Source organism: Panicum virgatum, chromosome 8K (assembly GCF_016808335.1).
Source record: "Panicum virgatum strain AP13 chromosome 8K, P.virgatum_v5, whole genome shotgun sequence".
Lineage (NCBI taxonomy): Eukaryota > Viridiplantae > Streptophyta > Magnoliopsida > Poales > Poaceae > Panicum > Panicum virgatum.
In genome coordinates this window covers 6,238,096-6,254,694 of record NC_053143.1, presented here as the reverse complement: position 1 = coordinate 6,254,694, position 16,599 = coordinate 6,238,096, and the positions used below count along the sequence as shown (strand labels likewise).

Genomic DNA, 16,599 nt, shown 5'->3' with positions numbered 1-16,599 from the left:
CGCGACCCCGCGTCGTCGCCGGCGACTCCACGCATCGCCGCGCCGGCGATCCTCGCCCTCCGCGCTGCGCGTCCTTATCCCCATGATGCCGTCCCCGTTTTCGCCCCCTCCTTCCTCTGCTAGAGCTCGGGTTGAGCCGAGCTGCGCAGCGCTGCCGCCGTCCGCTGCTCCGGCCACACCCCGCCGCCCCACAGCCGTCCTCGCGCCCCGATCCTCCCCAAACCCCGATCCACCTTACCCTCTATCTCTTCCACCACACCCCGAGCCCGATTGCGCTGTTCCCCGACCGAATCGAGCTCGCGCCGCTATGGCCGCCATTGCCCCTCCACCGGAGCTCCGCCTCCACTGTTGATGACCCCCTCCAGCCCTCCTCCGGTCGATTCGAGCCCTCGGTGAGCTTCCCCGTGCCGCCCTCGTGCTACCCGACCTCCTTTCCCTCCTTTTCCTGCGCCAGCGCCGCCGGAATGCGGCCATGCCGCCGCTGGTTGACCCTCCAGTCGCCGCCGCATGTTGCGGGCCGTGCTCACGCAGCCCCGCACCACGCCACTGCGCGCGTCGGGTCCGCCCGCCCGCGCTAGCCATCATGCCGCCCTTCCTCGTCGCCACCTCGCCTCGCTGTAGCCTGGGCAGCTGAGCCGCCGCCATGGGCGCCGCCTCGCCGTCACAAGCCACCCCCGTGCGAGCCCTGCCCTGCGCGTTTATCTATGCGTGGCAAATGTCACTTTGCCCCTGCTAAAATTTTGGATTGTGTTTAAGCTAGTTTATTTAATACCGGTATGTGTAGTCCACTGAAAATTTTTCAAGTGCATGGCCTATGTGCATGTTTGTGGATCTATGATTGTTTGATTTCCATCCTTGGGCTAAAATAAATGTTTTCAGCCACCGATAAATGTTGATAAATTTTTGTTACACTCTTTACTAATATCTTATCATGCCAGTTAATTCTTGTTACTAAAACATGGCTGCAAGTTAAGTTTTGTATTTGTTTAGTTCCCAGCTATAGCTTTCTTTTTCCAAAAGCATTGCTAAGCAATTCCTTTCTGCATGATTCAATCCATCAAGTTATGTCATTTTTGGGTAAATCATATTAACTCTTGTTTGACTAGGCAGGTTTGGCAAATTCTTATTGGTGAGTGCTTGCAATGATTTGATATAAGTTAACTTGTCTGTCATGTTGGGGTTAAATTTAATTACCTCCTGTTATCAATAAATGCTGGAAAATCATGGTTGCTTGTTAATTTCAACAATTTGGGTTAGTCCTGTATAAATTATGTTAACCTCTTGAGAACTAGTTCATGGGTTGCTTTTATTTAATTTACTTTTGTGACTTGTTGATTAAATAAATTGTCCTAATTGTTCTTTCTTGTTTTATATCTTTGCTTAGCCTTTTCTAAGCAAGCTAGTAATGCTTTTTAGTAGGAAACACTTCAGGCTAAAATACTTGATTGAACTCTCGTATTGTAGCACCAACCCAGTTGCCTTTTGAGTTTGTTTGTTGTGTTTACTCGATAAATGATTGCCCAGTCATGTCTTTCCTTTAATTGCATTGCATTTGCATCGTTGCACATCATCTAGGTACGTTAAATGTGCGACACATGGAACCGGAGGGCAATGTTGAAGCCGAGCCAGAAGATGGTGCACGGGTGGACCAATCCAAAAGACGGAAGGACTGACTGGAGTGCATGCTTGGACTGGGATGATGTCAAGCCGGTGCAAGACTACAAACTAACTAACTGACTTTGTGTCAAACCCAGGCAAGCCCCGGAGCATAACCCTTAATTTCAGTATTCAATATTATTAATTAAGTATTGTGCATTTACTAGTATGCAGGTGTCATTAGAAATGCTTTGCTAAGTAGGAACTCGGTAAAAGTCGAGTGATTTTCTGTCACTCGCGAGATATAGGTCTTGTTACTTATGGAAATGTTACTAGAGAATGAATTAATGAGGAAAGAAAATGGAGACCGGACGAAGGAAAGTGGGACATGATTATGGGTTAAAGGAAAGTTGAGTCTCCGCCTGTGTCGATTGAGGACCGTTCCGTTATTGGCCCTTTGACTGAGAATTGAACAGTACTAACCACATGCCGAAAGTAGGAGGTAGTCGAAACCGGTAAGCTAATTACCTAAATTGCGTCGGAATCTGAGTCTCAACCTGCGATGCTGGGTAGGGATGACGGATGGTGAAGTGGTCCACGGGTTCACCGGGTGTTCGCACGTGCGGGGCTCATCATCCGGGTGTTTGCGGGCTTGATTCAGACTTCGGGGTAATCATGGGAATAGTTGCGTGGTGTGACTCGACGGGGTCGCACTGGGCGTGTGAGTTAGGTCCACCTTGCAAGGTTAAATCGGATCGATTCGCCGTGACTCGCGGATATGAGAGCCTTGGTCAATGCGTCGCATCATAGTAAGGATTGAAAGGACAGAAAGAGAAAAGATGGTTTTATGTTGATATTCTTGAAAAGATAATATGATCAACCATGTATGCTCTAGAGAACTAGGCAAATCTAGTTTCCAGCTATAAACACAATTGGAGCTAAAATATTGAATGTAAGGATCCAGTATTAGTAGCTTTTCAGCAAAATAACTCCAGAGGCAAAGAGTTGTGCATGTCTAGATAATGGGCTAAGTATACCCATAGACGGGTAAGTCTTGCTGAGTATTAGTATACTCAGGGTTTGTTGTTATCCTATTTTCAGGTATTTGTTGCTGGTTGAAGCTAACTAGGATTCACACTGGTGGGCTCGATGTGACATCCTCACGTCTTCGTAGTATCATGGTTTTTACATCAAACTTCTATTTAAATTTTGCTGTAGTTTGAACTCTGATATTTTACATAAATTTATTTTGTTAAGCTCTGTTTTGTAAATAAAAAATTGAGAAATTTCTGTATGCTTGTAATCACCTGTGCTCGCCTTCGGGTGAGACTTCCGGTGTTTTCGATCCTAAACCCAACAGGCTGCCAGATTACACCGTTTTAAGTGCGCGGTTACTTGATTAACGCTTAAGATGATAGTTAGCGCACTTAATCCGGTTTAATTTGGGCGGTTCTGTCACAATCCGCTACCGTGCGGTGTCCGTCAGGAGTTGTCGCGAAACAAGGGAAGGGTTACATGCGCATGGGAGGGTGAGGGGGTATGTGCACTACCTATGTTCCAGCCATGTCAGATTGATTATGTGGCATCATTATTTGCAAAACCACCACCACGTCACCAAAACAAGACTTGATTAATGCCAAAAGGTGTTAAGTGCACCGGTTTAGAAAACCACCATAGTAAAATAAACTAAAAAATTCCTTAGGGGTTATCCGGACTTTCACAAAAACACAGGGTAGTAATCTGGACTTTTTCCTATATAAAATGAACGTGAAGTTCTTTGGATTTCATAGGGCTTCCCTTCTTTCTCTTCATAATGAACTTGAAAAATCAGAAAAAAATTCTTATACATATGAACTCATAAAACTCTAATGAAATCCCATGAAAATCCCATCAGGACTGTCCTAAGGTCACAAGACTAGCCTTTAGGCCTTACCCTAGTACATAAAAAAATTACATAAATTACACTGTTATTAATGTACCATCTAGCTAATTACGCTTTGAAGAAAATTTGATGGATTAAGCTTGCCTCATGAACTTTATTAACAAAGTTTATGAGCCATTTAAGTACGTGGCTTGCATACCCCAAACTAGAGGCCTTGCATCTTCTAGGCTACAAATAGGTACCCACTAGGATATAAGTTTGCTTCCTAGTGTTTATTTTCAATTTGAATCTTGATATAGGCCCACATTTAGGCATAACGTTCTAAGCACGTTGTTTGCGGCACCCAATGGAATCAAAATAAGGATAATTTTGTATTGTACCGATTGTACTCTCCAGTCATTGCCCTCCAGCACCTCACCAATGTTTTATTATGAACAGAACACTATATGGGAATACTAGATTGACAATAGTTAACAAACAACCCTTAACCCATGATCTGTTTGGCTAGAATCAGCCTATATATAGGTCCTGTGCACAAGCTGACAACCTCATAATGGTGTTGATTAAATTACAGTACAATCACCTTCTTGTATAACGGTTACAGAGCAGGACAGACAAACAGCACTTGCTAGGGATCAGTACTAAACTTGTATTTAGTATTGCATTGGGTTGGATGTAGCTGTATGGTGCCATCTCCAGGAGAATATAAGATTTGCAGTTCACTGTTTCTCCCAAAGTGCCTGCTTGTTCTTAACCTCTTGTCTAGCTGCTTCTTGGAAGGAGCTGAAATGCTTATGGAGAGTTGGAGACAAGCATTTGATATGAGCTCAGCACATGACGACAAATGGGATGTTTTGATTTTGGTTTAGTTAGATCTTGGAAGCAGGCACAACTCACTGCTTTTGTTGGTAGTGTGTGAGATTATTCTCTTGTTGTCGACGTGTCACATTTGAAAACTAATTTGAATGATTCTTGTGGTTATAGCTGTACTTTTTTTTGATTGGTCACATGATGTGCTAGAAAACTATGCTTTCCTACTGCAGAGGAACTTGGAAAGATTTGCAACCGAACATTACGCTTTTATGAGCTGATGAACAGAAAGAACAAAGGATGCAACAGGTTGAACATAGAGCAGAACTGCAGAAGTAACACTAGCTAAATTTAACTAAGCCGAAGTAACACTAACTAAATTTAACTTAATAGCCACTGTATACGACTACGAAGCATGGCAGTATAGCTCTTGGGTTGAACAGGAAGAGCTCGTCCAAATCCGAGCAGACCCCCTCTGAGCTGGGGCTTTCAGAGTCACAGTCACTGTCCTCTGAAGATTTCCTGTCAGCGGTCTTCTTCACCCTCCCTGCAACCACCCTGCACACCAGCATCGCCTTCTTCTCGCCGTCAGACGACACCTGCGCCATGTCATGGGCACGCCCACTCGTCGCCATTGTTGCAATCTTCCCGTCACCATCGACCCTGACGATCAACATTTCACCAAATGGATGATATTATTTACAATGATTATCCAATCTGAAAACTCTGCTCATCAATTGCTTGGGCAATTACCTGAAACCGTCCCTGACGATGCTGCACAGCTTGCACTGCGCCGGCGGCGCCCGGCACAGGGCGGTGCCGCCGCCGGCACCGAGGGAGCAGGTGAAGGTGGTGCAGTGGAACCGGAGGAGCTCGTTGCCGTCGGCGACGCACCGGGGGTTCTTCCTCCCCTCGCCGCTGCTCGCCCTCTCCTTGATGCTCTCCTTATACTCATCGAACCTCCTCACCGTCCGGTCGCTGCTCTGGACCTTGAGTACCCTGTCGATCCTGCACACGGGCGCCTGCTTCCCCAGCCAGCTCGACTGGAAGATGATCTCCACGATGTTCCTGCTCGTGTCGTCGGGCCCCAGCTCTGAAACTGCCGTAATCGATCGAAGAATTAGTGTGAAGCAGCTTTAATTTGAATTGAACGATGCAAGATGAGAAAGTTGTTTTGGATTTTTTTTGTTTTTGGGAAAAGAAAAGGTTTGTTACCTGCATGCCTGGTTGATCTGTGGAGCTCGAGGGACTCAGCCTTGGCGAAGACCTCGTCGCAGTCGGCGCACGGGAAGGCGGCGGCGGCGGCGAGGCTCCTGGGGTCGAAGACGGAGTGGCACTGGTAGCAGCCGGAGAGCTTCCTGATGTGGTGCACCCCGCGGAAGGAGCTCCCGAACGACGACGACGCCGGCGACGAGAGCGGCGAGGACGCGGAGGTGGCGGTGGCCGACGAGGAGGTCGCCGCCGTGGCCTCCGAGTTGAAGGACGACGTCGCGGAGACGGCTGCGGCGGAGGCGGCGTACACGGCGTCGGCAACGTCGGCGCCGTCGAGGGCCCGGAGCGACCTGCTCGAGGCGCTGCGGCCGGCGGCGCGGTCCCGGGACAGCACGGAGCTCTCCTTGGTGCTGCAGAGGGACCCCGCGCAGGTCATGCTCCGGCTGATGCTGATGCTCCTCTTCTTCTTCTTGCTGCTGCTGCTGCTGCTCTTGTCACTGTCAATGTCCTTGCCTTCTGCCGCCGCCACCGGCTGCGCTCTGTTCTTGCCGGAGGAGGACGAATGGTAGAACCCCAGCCCCATGGCCATCCAAGATGACTGAGTCGTCTTCTTCCCAGCTCCTCTGCCCATCTTCTTCTTGGCGGCAGCACCCTTGCCTGCACTTGCCGCATCCATTGCAGTTTGACAAGGCATGATCTTCTATGTGTTCAACCTAGCAGCTGCCTACTAGGCCCTCCCTCTCTTCCTTTCTGGAACTTCGTTGGGGAGGCAGAAGAGAGGAGCTGCTGCTGGAACAAGAACAACAAGAGGAATAATAAGGAAGGTGGCCTTGTTCTGCTCACTCACTTTTGCCTGAAAACTGCGCTGCGCTGCTCCATGATTAGGATAGTATTAGCGCCCCTAATCCTAATGGCGCCCCTTTTATTTCGTGATGCCGGGCTGGTGGGGTGTGAATGAAAAGACACGCTGGCGCCACAAATGCCAAGGAGGAAAGCCTGGGAAGGGAGGAGGAGGGGGGGCCTTTTGCTGCTGTGTGGGTGTTTTTCATGGATGGCATGGCATGGGCAGCCTGCAATCATGCCCCCAATCCATTCCAGACCATGCGACGCCATCACCTCTCACCTCCTGCGTGTTCTCTTTCTCCCCCGATGATCCGACTCTGCTTGTCCTGATCAGAGAATCGTGTAGTGCCTGCCGATTGTAAACTGTTTTCTCAGTACAGATTGTACCATAGTCCGTGTAGGAGTGGCACGAATTGGAGGCCTAAACTAGGATTTGTGCCATATCTGGAATGGAGCAGCGTGCTTGGATTATTCCTGCTCTGAATCCGCCCGTCATTCACGTGAGAGAACTCACGGAACAAGAAGCGACCGAATCGGAATCTGAAGTTCTGAACCTGCACTCGACCTAGCTGGAGCTCGGTAAAAAAAAAAAATCCCTGTGGTTTCGAGGAGGAAGATGCATGATGCTGGTGGCTGGGTGCCAATTGAGTTCTGCCGCACGACTACGTGGTTACCTGTGCAATGGGTGTGCGGTGTGCCGGCGCCCGGTGGAAAGAAAGAGAGCCTCCGCTCCGGCGCCTCGAAAGGCCTGCGCCCCATCATTACCGGAAGACCCCCAAACGGCTAGCCCTATCGATGATCCTCCTCGGTGTCTTTTGCTGCTTCGAGGAGGATGCGTTGGCGACGACGACGGGCGTGAGCGTGATGAGGCGGCGGGAGAGCTTTGCGGCTGATCCGGCGCGGATCGCCGCAATCATTGCCGGCGACCTGCTCCGTGGCAGCGGCCGATTGGTTATCATTTCGCCATTGGCGCGCTCTCAGTCTCAGCTCCGGCGAGGTTCGAGAAAGTGGGTGGGACGGACGGGGGAGCCTCTGCTGGATCGATCTTGGCTATTTCCGGAGGAAGACGACGAGCTTAGCCGAGCCATGCTCTCCCCCTCCATGATTATCCATCTTCTTGCCTCTGAAATCAACAAAGCCGGAAGCACATGCACGGGCGGATGATGGAGCACGCTCACTGATACGCATGTTCAGGTGGTGATATATTTTGCATGATTGCTCCATCCTTTTCTGATTAAACAAAAATCATGTCAGTTTGCTCATGGAGGATTATATCGGACCTGCAATAATCTCTACTGGTTCAGCACGGCATGTTCAGATGATTTTCAGATCTCATCTTCAGTCACACCGGCTCCCGGCTCAATCCGGCAGTTGAGCAATTTTGTCAGTATCCAAGCTCTTTGTCTATAGCTGCATGCAGCTTCTTCTTTTCTACGAGTGTCAGTAATCCAGTGCCAGTAATACAGAATCGCCTTGCCTGTTCGGTTTGAGAGAAATCAAGTGCAAACTCTGGCATTCTGCTTCAAAAAAAAAAATAGCGTTCTGCTTGAGGATGTGGGCCAGCATTTCTACAGCGGGAGCAGGGATTGGGCCGGCCGGGTGGCGAGCACAAAGAAGAAGGAATTTTTTTTATTTTTATATTTTTTTTCGTCGATTTATCAAAAGTATATGTGGCTATATTTTTTTTTCAAAAATGTCACCCTGCCGCCGGTTGGTTTGGCGGTAATGAGTTACCGCCGGTTCATCCGGCGGTAAGATCCTTGGCCCACGGCCCATGGAAGATACCGCCGGATCAAATGGCGGTAGCTCCTTACCGCCAAGCGATCCGGCGGTAAGTGCTACCGCCGCGTTGTAGCCCGGCTATAGCCGGCTGCTACAGCCGGCTGTAGCTGGCAGCGCCCTACCGCCGTTTTAAACGGCGGTAGGTGTTCCCATAATTTTTTTTACTTTTAATTGTTTTATAAGCTTTCACTGCTATAATTTTTTATTTTTAATTATTTTATAAGCTTTCACTGCTAAAAATAATTGTATGATTATTTTAAAGACTATCTGAACTGTAATTTTTATCTTTATATTTAGAGATATTTCAGAAAATAATAGAGATAGCGGAGGTTAGGGAAATATTTTTTAAAAATTTATACAAATTAGATTTAACTCTAATAGTCTGTGAAAATATATTTTCATGAGATATTCATGAGTTTCAATTACCATTTCGATGTCTTGTCACCTTGCATCAGATTCTTCTGCACCCCCACTATAATTTAAAATATGGGAGTACTTACCGCCGTTTCAAACGGCGATAGACATGCGTGAACCATGCCTATAGACCAAATAGCTCCATCTTTAAATAAAACATCGCCCCATCTCATATGAAGTCAGTAGCCATCTCATACGGAGTCTTTAGCCATCCACGCACGGCCATCATGTCTTCCTCTGGTTCTACCTACATTCCGTGGAACAAAATTAGAGAACTTGTGCCTCAAGGAGTGCAGGTTCCAATGTGCTTCTGCGGTTCGTTGTGCAAGCTGATGGAGTCCAAAGTTTTGGGCGATGACTTCGGCAGGAGGTCCTTCATGTGTGAGAACTACGAGTTCGATCCGCCAAAGCGCTACGGCAAGGACAAAGCGAAGGTATCACCTCGCACTATCTAGTTTGCGCCTTTGGAGTTCAGTATGTTAATTCTAACTCGGCTTGGAAATAGAGTCCACCACCTCTTTGTGATTTCATACAGTGGCTGGACACGGAGCAATCGACGGAAGCTAAGGAACACGTTGAGCGCCAAGCAAGGTGGGCTGCGGGAAGGTGGCAGCGAATGCTGCAAGAGGAAAAAATGGAGGAGAAGCACAAGAAAGATAAAGAAGAGATCGAGAAGAGGTTCGCAGAAGTGGAACGTCGGCAAGCAGAGGAGCGTGAAGCTGATAGGGAGAGGAAGCGAGAGAGGGCCCGCCGTGCGAAGGAGGCGGGACCCGAGGCTATTAGAAAGGGGAAGTATCCTCGGTGCACTCAGTAGATGAATATCATATAATGTTCGAATTTCATATTCCCTAAGGCATGTTAGGTCTAGATGGAACACGACGTTAGCGTGTTCCATGTATATGTCAGTGCAATTGTTATTGTAATTTCAATGTCAAATTTATCGACATTGTGTAATTTGTACTAGCTGCAACAAAATTATTCAGAAGCATTGCCCTACAAATAAACTTTTCAGACCGACGCGATGACAACTCCATTGGCATATATCGGCCAGTACACACAATAAAAACAATGAAAACAATAACCGTTCAAACATTGAACACAAATTAAATAGTGGTCCACACAATTCAACGCACAGAACACATGACATGGCGTGTCAGGACCTGTTGCAAACTACGGTAACGAGGTCCAATACTAAAACTAACATGCCTTAGGTAATTCGAACAAACGTTACATTATTTATTCAGACGGAGCAGTACAACATCAATCATTCACGGGCAGTACCGTTATCACGTCCCGCGATGTCTGGTTTTGCACGCTCGCCTTTTCGTAAATCTTCATTCACCTTCTTTAACCACTCCATATATTGCTGATCACGATGAGTGATCCACGTGTCAATCCACTCATGAAAATGACACCAATGAGTATGCGTGTCATCACCAGCGTACTTTTACAAGCAAGAAACGATTCAAAGTTAATAAAAATAATAAAAGCATATTTACAAATTAATCTATACCTGTGATGTTGCACCTCTTTTTTGGACTTCCTCGATATTCTTGCAACACCAATACCTCTGGCCAAAAGTCTCGTAATCACGAGATATGTTCGGAAAACAACGCATTTTGCAATAGCAATCGGATGGCTCTACACCTTTCGGCCATACCTTGCAATTTGTAATACATCTATTGGGATCGTTAGGAGAAGGTCCTAAATTAGCCTCCATTTCCCAACGGAAAGCTGCCCGGGAGAATGAGGAGCTCATAGCTGTTTGGTTGGGCTAATTAAAAAAAGTGGAAATTGAATTGCAAGTCTGTGCTCCCAGGAACCACAAGGTGCTCTTTTATAGACGCAGGGCTGCTTGCATGTCCAATCACTTTGAACACAGATATTACCTCTCACTGCTCCACAGTCGTCCACGGTTCTGCACTCGTACGCTCCACAGTGCGCACTCATTCCACTAAAAACAACAACAGGACCTCTCACTGCTCGTACGTCATATGTTCTCGGACTGCTCTTAAGAACTTTGAACTATCTTTGCAAAGAGAGAGTCGACCAACGTTTTATAGCTTCCTTCATGTTGTCACTGTTAGCATACACCGAACCGATGCATACCTCATTTTGCCTGTACTCCCAAGACACCGCTTCACCTTCATTTACACTTAATTTTGAAAATTCGAGGAGTCATCATTCATTGCATTGTGCTGTTCTTCACCCTCCCTCTGAAACTCTTCAACTATCTCTGGAATGTTTTCCCCTTCATCAGCCTGACCAGTTGCTTGACGAGGTTCGTGTGCAGCATGTCTATCATCTTCTAAAATCTCAAGTTCACCATCATCTTCATGAGATTCATGCATCGTCTCAGTTTCTTCGGAAACTATATCTCCCTGGCCTTCATGATCCCCGCCCGCTTCAGTTCTAAAACTAATCTTCTCGAATGCTTGAACAAACAACACAAGCGGTAAGCCTCGGCTACTACTTATATTGACATAATTCCTCCAGTTTTGCGTCCCTTCAAGCGGCAATAGCTCCCAAAATACTGGTTCCCTTCGACTAACCACTGCCATGACAGAGATCTCATGTTCATCTCGACTAAGGCCGAAAGCTTTAAATAATCAATTGGATATTGAAATCCAAGTCCTCTCTCTAGCTCGGGGTATTTTTTTTGTGATCGAGCTAAACTCTGACAAATCTACCCCTTCAGGACCATATCTAACTTCTCCTGACCTATAGAACACTTGAAAATACAAATCATCTAACATGCCTGTCAATATTTACGACAATAATTACTCTTCCTTAGAATTTAATCAACGCTAAAAAATAATTCTGCTATTTTTGCATATATCTTAATTATTTCTTTACAATTTTTATTACTGACAACAATTTCTATTTTTCTGTAATATAATATTAATTAATATTATTTTTATGCGACAAATATGTCTGTTTGAACTCATTAATATTTTCAATTATATTCGTATGTAAACTAATATTTTCTATTACATGTTCTACGATTTTATATCGTAATAATTTATTTTCGAATCACTAATATTTCTATATATAAAAAAATAATTTCTACACATCAAACTATACTCAAATAATTACACACTAAAAACTATTTCTACACATAAAACTATATTCAAAAACACTAATATTTCTAATTCCAATCTACAAACTATTATTAATAAAATTAGAATTTAAAATGTACCTGCGCGCGCCGTCTCGGTGCGGCGGCAGGCGGCCAGGAGAGCGCTGCGAGCGCCCGGCGTGCGTGCGGGAGCCGCGCGGGGGGCGGGCGGGCGGCGGCGCTGGGGGACGGGCGCGCGTGGTTTAAAGGGCCGGACCTTACCGCCGGTTGAACCGGCGGTAGGTACCGCCGGATCATCCAGCGGTAGGTTCCACCTACCGCCGTTTCAACCGGCGGTAAGGCTCGGCCCACCACGGCCCAGCGCGGAACAATTCTACCGCCGGTTCATCCGGCGGTAACAACCTTCCGCCGGATGAACCGGCGGCTGGGTGACATTTTTGAAAAAAAAACAAGACATATATTTTTGATAAATCGAAAAAAATAAAAAAAACTCAAGAAGAAGCCCGCGGCTTTTATCCAGAGAGGTCAGACTGGGCCTGCTCGGACTCAACAACGTGCGGCCCAGTTTGTATCATGATTCGGTGGCACGTCAAAATGTAGGCCTTCAACTCTCAAAAAAAATTGTAGGCCTTCAAACATGGCCTCTTTTTTTAGGGCAAACGTGATAAGAGTAATGTTAGCAGATAGTAATCTGCTATTTTTGCTTCAGTTATCAGTAACATTTTTTATCCATTGGATGCGTGACGTGACACATCATTCATGTCTCTTTTCACCAGAAGACATTTATGCAATTCGTTTTTTGTGTGTGTGAATAATTAAGCCAACTAAGAAAAATGGCTGAAAAAGGTGTTTTCCCGGCCGTGACTCTCCCCCACCCAATCTTTTCGCTTATCTCAAGTTTGTTGATTCGATATTTCAGAAGAAATGTTCACACAACCTTTTCTTTAGCGTTTTGAACTTCTTTTTATATGTAGCTTGTTGTGATGGATTCACCAAATTTTAACAAAAAGAAAAAGTTTACTGAACATTTACATTAACGAAGTGCTTACCTTCTAGCTAGTTAAGTAGTGTGGTGCACGGTGACAAGTCATCCCTTTGTGCAGGATTTCAGTTGAAGGGCCACGGCAGTTTCCTAGACTAGGCTTTCTTTTTCACATGATGGGACACATGAGAAATAGTTATTTCAGCTTAGTTGAACAATTCTTATTTAAAAAAAGATATCCGATGAAATTGTAAGAGCACCTCCAAAAGAGTAGCTAAATTCTACTCTTCATATTGCTATTTAGCTATTTATTTAGCCAATCTTCACTCTCCATATGTCTGCACTATCCAACAGACTAGCTATCTGACTTTGATAGTCAAAATTATTTTTTACAATAAGGTCCCTGAGTTCTTACACTAATAACCCTAGAAAGAATTGGGGACTCACAATTGGGTCCTTGACCGGAGCTGCCATGGTTGGGGCCGAAATCTGGAGAAGGAGCTTGCCGGCGGTGGAGAAGAGGAGAGGAGCACCAGGGAGACGAGGGCAACCGGTTTTGGGGGTCAGCTAGGGCGGATCGAGGCCGGAGTGGTGGCTTGGCGTGGAGCTCGGGCCCTTCTTCGGCAACGAGACAGCCAACCTCCGCTTTGCGTACTGGTCGAACTCCGTGGAGGCCGCGCGACAGAGGGGCTTCAAGTGTGGGGAGCATTGCGGTGCACACGGCAGCATGGCACTCGACAGAGGGTGCGCGGTGGGGCGCGTCGCGGTGGCCGGGCACTCGGCGCTGAGGCGCACTTGCGGAGGGCCACCCGGCGGAGCGTGCTTGTAGAGGACTCGAGGGCCGCGCGGCAGACCGCTTCCCTGTGGGGCGTGCAGCGGCGGGGCTGTCGGTGAAGGTGTGGGGCCCACGAGAAGTGGATGGATTCCGAGCCTGCGCGCGGCGGTATCTGTCACGAGTGGAAGATCTGGAATGGCTAGTGCGATAGCGAGAGCACGTGTTTGCAGAATCTGTTGGATCTAGTGTTTAGTTGTGTTTCTTCTCTTTTAGCTAACTAATTCAGGATAACTAGCCTTTTGGAGATGCTCTAATAGAAAGTATTTTAGAAGTTCTCCTAAAAACCGAACTTACCTAAAGATCGATGTTGCGGTCAATAAATTTTGTGAATTAGTTGTTTGTAAAAATTTTCAAAAATAAAAGATTGCAGAGGAAGAAAGGTAGGAGCATGTGAAAGTGATCTAGGCCCTAAGTGGGTTTTGGTGAATAATGACAAAACACATGTATATTTAATTGGGTAATTGAGCATGTGTGCAGGTGATGAATATGTATAGGTGAATCAAGTGATGAAGTATGGCCCCCCAAAAAGGAAATGAAAATGCGGTGTTTATGTGTACTCATGATATTAGTTTTTATATTTAAAATTTAAGTATAGGGACGCTGTACTATCAAGAGGGACTTGATTCAAGGGTTTCAATTTAAATCTTGTGCTCATGAGAACCTAGACAAACACCTGTGAGCCACAAAATACACTCAAAAGAGCAAAACATGAGTTTTCCTCTTGCCTAACCCGGATACTCCGGGTATAGGGCCAGATACTCCGGACCCCTTTGCCCGAAGTGTCCGAGTGCTGTTCACGGGCTGAAAAATTAGAGTTGCCCGGAGTCTCCGGGCATATACCCGGAGTCTCCGGGTAACTGTTCGCCCAACGGCTATTTTTGGGTCAAGGGGTATAAATACTCCCTCTCCTCCTTCAGTTCACCATCTTTTGCCATTCTTTCGAGCTGAACTCCTCCTAAAGCCAAAAGAGAGCTCTCTCACTCCCCTCTCTTCATTCTTGAGTGATTCCTTTGAGGGATTTGAGGGTTATAGCTCCGGATACTCCGAACCACAAAACCCGGAGTATCCGGGCTTATACCCGGAGTATCCGGGCTGAGTCTGCGTCTGACAGGTTTTTAAGTATTTTTTGAGTTGCAGATTGCCTATTCACCCCCTCTATACATATTAAGGTCCTTTCAATTGTTATCAGAGCCAGGTTCTCCATGCAAAGGGCTTAACCGTCCGGAGAGGTTAATATGTCGGATGATGAAAAGAATCCAGATAATCCGGTTGATGAAGGTGAAAAAGACGATTCTGGTGATAAAAGAAACAAAGACAAGAATGTAGAGCCATCCAACAACAACAAGAAAGAAAAGAATAAGAATGGTGGAGAAGAAAGTGAAGAAGAGACATCCGATGAAGAGATGTCTTATGAGAAGTGGAAGGCATGGAGGAAAAAGAAGAAGGAGCAAAGGAAGAAAAAGTCTAGCTCCCGAATTATTATTGATTCTAGTGATGACTTCGACACCGATTCCAAGAGAAGAGCCTCACGCTCTTCAAACAAGGGCAGATCATCAAGGTCAAAAGGCAAATGTGATTATCGAAGAGTTGCTCATGACTACACTTTTTCACTACCTAGTGAGCACAATGCATCAATCCACATGGGCAAGCCACTTTTCTTTGATGGGACCGGATACAATCAATGGAAGACAAAGATGTACGGCTACATGAATGCAATCCACAAGGATGTGTGGAAGGTTGTAGAGGTTGGGTGTGAACTACCAGAAGAAGATGAAACTCCAACACCCATTCAATCATATGTGCTCCATTGAAATTTTCAAGCATTGAACATGCTTCACACATCCGTGAGCCCCGAAGAATTTAATAAGATAGAAGATGCACAAACCGCCAAGGAGGCTTGGGACACTCTCCTAGTGAACCATCAAGGGTCAAGAAAAGTATGTGAATCAAGAATCAAAACTTTGAAAGATGAATTGAGCTTATTCTCCATGAAGAAGGATGAAGGTGTGAAAGAGATGTATAACCGCATGAAGAAGACCACAAATCAAATCAAATCTCTTGGTGGTGACAAGTGGGGTGACCGTGAGGTCGTGGACAAGCTCTTGACCGTGTTTATGGCTAGGGATGTTACTCTACCTAGCTTGATTAGAGCCGAAAGATGATTCAAGCACTTCACTGCCGAGAATGTCCTTGGAAGAATTGAGGCTCACCATGATCAATTGAAGAGAGTCAAGATTAACCAAGATCTAGCCGAGCTTCAAGAACAAGCAGCCAAGAATAGTGGGTTGGCACTTCAAGCTAAGTCAAAAGGCAAAGAAAAGGTAAACCAATCCTCAAAAAATGAAGGCACTAGTAGTGATGATGATAAAGAGCTTGATGATGAGCAAATGACCTTCTTTATCAAAAACTTCACAAGAGTATTGAAGAAAAGCAACTTTAGAAACTTTGGGAAGAACAAGAAGTATGAGCCAAGAAGAAGATCTAATAGGTCATGCTTTGGGTGTAACAAAGTTGGGCATTTCATTGCCGATTGCCCGGAAGAGAAGAAGAAGAACAAAGACACCAAAGAAATCACATCCAAAAGAGATAGATCAAGATACAAGAAGCAAGCTGGAGAAGCTCATCTTAGTCAAGAATGGGATTCACAACAAGAAAGTGAGTCCGAGAAAGAAGATGTTGCAACCATGGCTTTCAAAACATCATCTCCACATCCTACAAGCTTATTTGAAGATCTCACCGACGATGAGGATGAAGATCCTATCATGTGCTTCATGGCTAAAAACTCCAAGGTAACATCTCCAAACTCATCGGACGATGAAATGGATAATGAAGTAGAAGTTGCTAAACTAGTCAAGAAATATGATAAATGGGCCGCAACTAAAATGATGAAATTAGTTATGAAACTACATGAAGCGGATGAGACTCTTGAAACCCAAGAAGAATTGCTTAGACTTGAGAGAGAAAAATTCAAGGCTCTTGAAAAGAACCTCGCTAATGAAAGGGAGGAAAACAAGATGATTGTGAACTCAACCAAAGTCAAGGATGGCACTCTTCTTGAGTTGAAAGAGTCACTCTCTAGTGAAAAAGAAAAAGTGGATGATTTGACTAGAAAATTTTCTTTTGTCAATGACACTAACACTTTCCTAAGGAAGGATAATGAGAAA

General features: G+C 45.8%; 1 protein-coding gene across 1 annotated transcript; it reads right to left on the bottom strand.

Moving 5' to 3' along the window:
* Positions 1–4,534: 4,534 nt before the first annotated feature.
* Positions 4,535–6,439, bottom strand: LOC120643724. The gene is made up of 3 exons (XM_039920191.1): positions 5,504–6,439; positions 5,042–5,387; positions 4,535–4,951 (listed from the first exon to the last, which is right to left on the bottom strand). Exons 1-3 carry the CDS (start codon positions 6,192–6,194, stop codon positions 4,675–4,677), a joined length of 1,314 nt encoding a protein of 437 aa, XP_039776125.1. The 5' UTR covers positions 6,195–6,439; the 3' UTR covers positions 4,535–4,674.
* Between the last annotated feature and the right edge of the window lie 10,160 nt (positions 6,440–16,599).